This window comes from Giraffa tippelskirchi, chromosome 12 (genome assembly GCF_054371585.1).
Source record: "Giraffa tippelskirchi isolate mGirTip1 chromosome 12, T2T-mGirTip1v1.2.pri, whole genome shotgun sequence".
Lineage (NCBI taxonomy): Eukaryota > Metazoa > Chordata > Mammalia > Artiodactyla > Giraffidae > Giraffa > Giraffa tippelskirchi.
In genome coordinates this window covers 37038547-37044711 of record NC_137286.1, presented here as the reverse complement: position 1 = coordinate 37044711, position 6165 = coordinate 37038547, and the positions used below count along the sequence as shown (strand labels likewise).

The 6165-nt window shown below is 54.3% G+C and overlaps 1 protein-coding gene across 1 annotated transcript; it reads right to left on the bottom strand.

Annotated features, from left to right (window-relative positions):
- Nucleotides 1-608: 608 nt before the first annotated feature.
- Nucleotides 609-5695, bottom strand: LOC145529117 (relaxin-3 receptor 1-like). Its single transcript, XM_081548851.1, has one exon. It carries the CDS (start codon nucleotides 5626-5628, stop codon nucleotides 4396-4398), a length of 1233 nt encoding a protein of 410 aa, XP_081404977.1. The 5' UTR covers nucleotides 5629-5695; the 3' UTR covers nucleotides 609-4395.
- Between the last annotated feature and the right edge of the window lie 470 nt (nucleotides 5696-6165).

Here is a 6165-nt window from a genome sequence, read left to right as displayed (position 1 = left end):
GAGGTCAGAATTCAGCCAAGGGTGGCCTTGTATAGGTCAATGGTCAGACTCCATTTCTCAGACAGTGTTTTGATGTCTCTGCTTCAGCCCAAGGCCACCTGCCTCTTGCAACCCCCACATCTACAACTCTCACATCTAATCGGTTCCTATTAAGATAAAACAACTGTAGAAAGTAGTGAGCCATGAGCCGTCTCCTCATTCACTCATATCATTTGTCTTGATTAACTCCAATCTGACAACTCATATTAGAGGCAGGCAGGGTGGCAGGCCTGGGATGATGTCAGCTCTATTGTCTATTGGCTATATGCCACTTCACTACTTGGAGCATCAGTCTGCTCCTCCATGAAATGGGAATAATGCGACCTGGTTCCCAAGGATACTGTGAGAATGAATGGAGACGATGACATAAAGGAGGTCTGGAGAATGGAGTAGGTGAACAAAGGTGGGTTCCAGAGAAGGCCCAGCCAGCCAGCCCAGTTCACAGGAGCCTGGATTTTAGGAGGAGTCTTCCTGAACCCAGGGGAGGCTTTGGAAGACCTGCTCAGATTGAGGGAAGGGGAAAGAGACAAAAGACCACATCATACGCAGGCAAACAGGAGAGGGGGATATGCATAACAGTGTTCATTCATCAAACATTTATTGAGAGCCTACCATATAAGCAATACAAGCAAGACTCAGACACAGATATTTACAGTTTACAGCTGCAGAAGAAATAGAAACATACTCAGCATCCAGTTTGCTGTCCTTCGTGGGCAGCACACTGCACAGAGGACCAGGAAGACCTGTGTGCCTGCCCTTGTCCTCCGAGGCGGGCAGAGGAATGGCATGGAGGCAGGCAGAGTGGAGCACGAAGGGCCAAAACAGAGAAAAGGTTCAAGGTGCACAAGGGAGAGACACAAAGTAGGACACGGGGGCCCCCAAAACTTTCACAGAGAGCATCTCAGGGTTGAGAAAATGTCTGCAACATCCGCCTGGGGTTCCAACACTTAGAATGCTCCAGGGAGGACCTGGGGGTGAGGTGACTTGGAAGAGAAAGGAAGGCTCAGCTGCCCCTCTTCCTGAAGGGAAGAGAGAAAGGCGGCCAGGATCAGGAGGGTCTCGCAAACAGGCCAGGCTGTGTGACACAGGCGAGGGGTGCAGGGAAGCGTCCTGTCCTCTTCAAGGAAGAATTCAGCAGAGAAAGCATGCCGAGGCTGAGGCGCTGGGGCCCGGCTGCTCCAAGGGGCAGGGGCTCACCTCTGCAAGCTGAAAATGACATTCAGCAGCCGCCCACCTGTCTCCTGGCACAGAGTCCACGGCTCTGTACTTGCACCCAGCTGGAGGGGTTTCGGAAGTCCGAGCATCCCCTCATGCCTCTCTCCTACAGGCCGCTGAGGGGGCTGGGATGTGCTGGGATAATGACAACATCATATAGCCTTGGGATTCATTCAGGCCATCACCCCTCCTCCTCCCCTGCCCTGCTGTACCTGACACCATGGCCACCCCAGGCTCCACTCGCTCATTCAGAGAACCTATTCTTCTGCAGGCACCTGGCTCCTTTGTTGCCTCTGTGCCCAGGACACAAGTTGTCATTTGGCCTCTTTGAGCACTTTACTCCCCTTCCCCTTCTTGGTAGCTGGCAGATGAGCCAAAAGCAAATAAGAGCTTGGGCTTTGGAGTCAGGGAGCTGCTGTTCGAAATGTTTGCTGTGCTGCCTCGCAAGCAGTGTGACCTCGGGCAGTTCCCTGACTTCTCTGAGCCTTCATTTCCTCCTTACAAGGTGAATAACACTGCTCACCTCAAAATGCTTTCTGAGGAACAAACCTACACAAAGCGCCATGCCCGCCTCATTGTCAAGTGCTCAGCCAATGCCGGGTCATCGCTCCTCTCACTCAACAAGTTTGGAGGTTTCGTTCTTTCCCTTCAAAAATCTCATTTATCCTGCACTTCCGCACATGCACCTCTTCTTGACACCTAGTGATGACACGCTCTTCTAGCTCACCCTTTCCCACTGTCTTTTCAGGGTGCCCCATCCCTCATGCCCGCCTCCTTCCTCACTGTCCCCTCAGTACTGGTGTCAGGACTGTGCTGAATGCCCCCTTGACAGGGGGTGGTCTCTCTGGGGCACACCTGGGTCCTATTTCCACACACATGGCAGCTGCTGGGGAAGCCTCAAGTGTGCCAGCTCAGAGCTGGGCCCACGGTTTGAGACTACAACATGAGCATTTGATGAGACCCTCCACACGAGCCATAGTCCTCTTCTGCTCAACATGATACTTTCATGACATGAGCCAGTAAAATTCACCCTGACCTCGATAAAGGAACCAGTTCACAGGAACTAAGAGTTAAATGAACAGTGTTGTAGCAAGAAATGACCCTAAAAAGAGTTTGCAGGTAAAGAGTGAATAGAAAAAACCCAGAGGGGGTAAAAATTAATCATTGATCTGGAAATGGTCACAGGGAATATCAGCCCGGTCATTTTATAGATAAAGAAACTAAGGCTGAGGCGGGCAAAGTGACTCGCTTAAGGCTCAGAGCAAGGACAAGTCAAGGGCTTCTGAACAGGCTGACTCCAAATTTAATGCCTTTGCCTCCCATATCCTAAGGTCCACTGTATGGTATTTGTGGAGTCATTAGTGTAACTTTCTACAATATTCTTTAAACAGAATGATTTTAGAAATGACTGTTGCCCTCAGGTTCTATTTAATAAGCTATTATTTCTGATTTAGAGCACTTGCAGCTCCCACACAGTTCTCATGTTCTCTTGGGAGAACACCCCATATCCCACCCTTCTAGTTCTTAGGGCGGGTCCCAGGGACAATGGGGGATGGGCTGCAGGAAGACAGATGAGAACAACAGTAGTGGCTCCTTATCTCTCCTGTTGCTCCCACAAAACATTCCTCTGCATGTGAGAGAAAAATGAGCTGCAAATGACTCAATTTTAAAATAACACTGAGAAAAATAATCAAGGCTTGGAGCTACCAGTGAATCACTGCAGTTCTTTACTTTGTAAAATATTATTTTTTTTTAAGTGGACAAGTACTCCAAGGAATACAGATTCTTCTGTATTGTGGTCCTTTAGAGGGCTCATAGTATCACCCACACCATGAGGCACAGGGCCTATCATTCCACCAGGGGTTAGCTGTGGGCCTCATCCCTCCACCCCTTCTGACTGCTCTGGGATGACAAATCACAGACATTTGAGTTGACCCAAGATCCTCTGTGGGCTCCCGACTTGGACACCAGGCAGTGGGGAATAGATTTTTCCCTCTACTTTAAAGCATCGTCTTCCTCTATCGGAAACATCAGGCATGAAATTTATGAGCAAGTCTTTGTAAGGATGCAAATAAAAATTCTGACCTCTGACCACCTAATCTCAACTGGTGTGTGCTGAGAATGCTTTATGGTAGCTCTGCATCAATATGAAGATCCAGTGCTGTCTACCAGAGAAGCAATTTAAATCAGTTGCCTTTTGATTTACCTTCAGCAATGCCTTTGGAGAGCAAGGGGAGAAGATGCTGACTGTTAAGGCCTGTAGCATGCAAACACTCCCACCCGTCCCATATCAGTCACAGGGTCTCCAGGCTCAAAGAGATTGGTGAAATCATCCAGCAGCTCCACACCCCCGTCTGATGCATCAATTCTGTCTCCATCAGTCTCTGTTGTAATGACTTCTAGAACAGGGAGCTCACCACCTCATGAAGCTCAGGTGCTCAAATATGGAAAAGGCCTGCCATAATGAGGCAGGAAATCTGCTTCCCATGACTTCTTTCCCACTGGTCCCAGTTCTTCCTATGTGGGCCACTCAGGTCACTGCTCACCCCCCACTGCTCGCCATCCCCCCCCCCCAGCTACATAGCTCCAGACCTCCTGACTGCTCCTTTCAGCCATTTTTCATGCAACAGCTAGCATGCTCAGTCACAGCATATTGCCAGATGAGTGATGTTTGGGTCAGTCAAGCCCCCAGGACCTAGAGAGAACAAGTAGCAGGCAGGCCTTGCAGATGAAAGCTCGGAAATCTTGAGCCACCAAGGGCAACCTCATAACCCTGAAATCCCTCTACTCTATGGTTTCCAAAAACCACTCACATCCCTCTCTCACAGCCCCCTTATAACAAAGGGAAACATAAACCAGGAATCGGATTAAGTGCCTTAAAGGGCAGTGAATGGAGCTCACACTGTTTGCAGAGGTTGTGCCTGGAGGATCAAAGGGCTAGATACAGAGGAGTCCCCAGGATTCCTCTAATCCTCACCTCTCCTTATAGGAAAGAGGAAGCTGAGGCCAAGGAGAAAGACTCACCCTGGGTCACACAGGTTAGTGATTAACTCCCAGGCTTAAGTAATTCCCACGGCCAAAGGGCCTGCTTCTCCAGTTAGGCATTGCCCCCTTGACATCATCACTCCAGCACCAACTGGCCTAGTCTGCCCCATCACTCTTGGTACTGACGGAGCGGCTTGTGGTCCTTACGGAGAGGTGTGGTTCTCCGGGTTCAGGCCTAATCAGCGAGCGCCGTAGCTGGGGCGCGGCTGTCAGAGAGCCGGGTCGGAGGTCCGCTGGGCGCTTGGCGCGGCCACAGAACTCTTGCAGGCCCTGGCGGAAGTCGCGGCGCAGCAGGCAGTAGAGTAGCGGGTTAAGGCAGCTGTTGGAGTGCGCCAAGCAGATGGACACCGGGAAGAGGTAGGCCTGCACTAGGAAGTAGGTGCGGTCCCAGGGCACCGCGTTCAGCTTGATCAGCACCCCCCAGAACGTAAGCGCTTGGTTGGGCAGCCAGCAGAGCACGAAGACCAGCAGCACGCAGGCCAGCGCGCGGGTAACCCGGGAGCGACGTCGGGGCCGGACCGCAGACTGCCAGCGTGCCCGTCGCCGCCGCAGGAAGCGCAGGAGCAGCAGCGAGCAGGTGCCCAGCGTGACCAGCGGCAACACAAAGGCCACGGTGATCTTTTGCAGATGGTAGAAGGCCAGCCAGTCGGGACCGCCGTCGGGGAAGCGCAGCAGGCACAAGCGTTCGCCCCCGATGCTGGCCGCTGTGGCGAACAGGGCGGTGGGCGCGGTGGCCAGGACTGCGGTGGCCCAGAGCAAGCTGCACACGCAGACAGCCCACAGGGTGCCCGGTGGGCGGGGGCGCAGCGCCCTGGCCACTGCGTAGTAGCGCGCCACGCTCACGGCGCTAAGGAAGAAGCCGCTAGCGTACATGTTGAGCACCGTGAGCGTGAGCACCACCTTGCACATGGCACCCCCGAAGGGCCAGCTGAAGTCGCGCACCATGTCCACGGCCCAGAAGGGCAGTGTCAGCACGAACTGCAGGTCGGTGGCTGCAAGGTTGAGGAGGAAGCAGTTGAGCAGCGAGCGCCGGCGCCGCTGCTGGGACCGCACCAGGACCAGCACCAGCACGTTTCCCACCAGCCCCACAGCGCACAGGGCCAGGTAGGCGCCCGCGATCAGCGCGCGCAGTGCCAGCGCCGCCCCGGCCTCTGCTACTCCCTCCAGGCCGTCCAGGCTGCGGGGACCCCAGGTCGGGCGAGTGCTCTCAGATCCGTTGCCCACCGAACTGTTAGAGGGCTGCCGGGACGACGCGTCTCCGAACCAGTTCAGGGGGAGCACGGCCCCGAAGGCGCGGGCCATGCGACAGCTGCCTCTGGCTGACTCCATCGCCCTTGGTGGAACGCAGGGACCTGCTCAGGTCCACTCCGAGGCCGGCGGCTACACTGGAACGACTAGCGGTGTTCAGCGCCTCGCGGCAGCACTTTTAAAGGGATGAAGGCTGCTCTGATTGGTCGATTTCACTCGCGCCCCGCCCTAAGCGCTTCCAGGCCGTATTTCTATTGGCTACTTCTTCATCTTCGATTTCCTCAAGAACCGAGGCTCCTCCGCCAAAGTGGAGGCCGGAAGCTGAGACTTGGGGGCCGGGAGGTCCGGGCGGAGGGGAAGGCTTCTGCAATTCACTTGGGCGCAGGGTCGAGGCTGTGCGTGGGTCGCTGAGTGAAGACGCAGCGCTAGAAACCGAGCGCCTCCCGCAGCGGCTTCAACATTAGGGTCTGGAGAAGGGTTCCGACAAGTTTCGCCTTGGGAAGCAGCATACCCCTCCACCTTCAGCCTGTGCCGCCGGAGATACTCAACGGGAGACTGTTGCTCGGGACCAAATAGCAGGGACTGGCAGTCTCTTTGCCTCCAGCCCTGCTCCCTTAA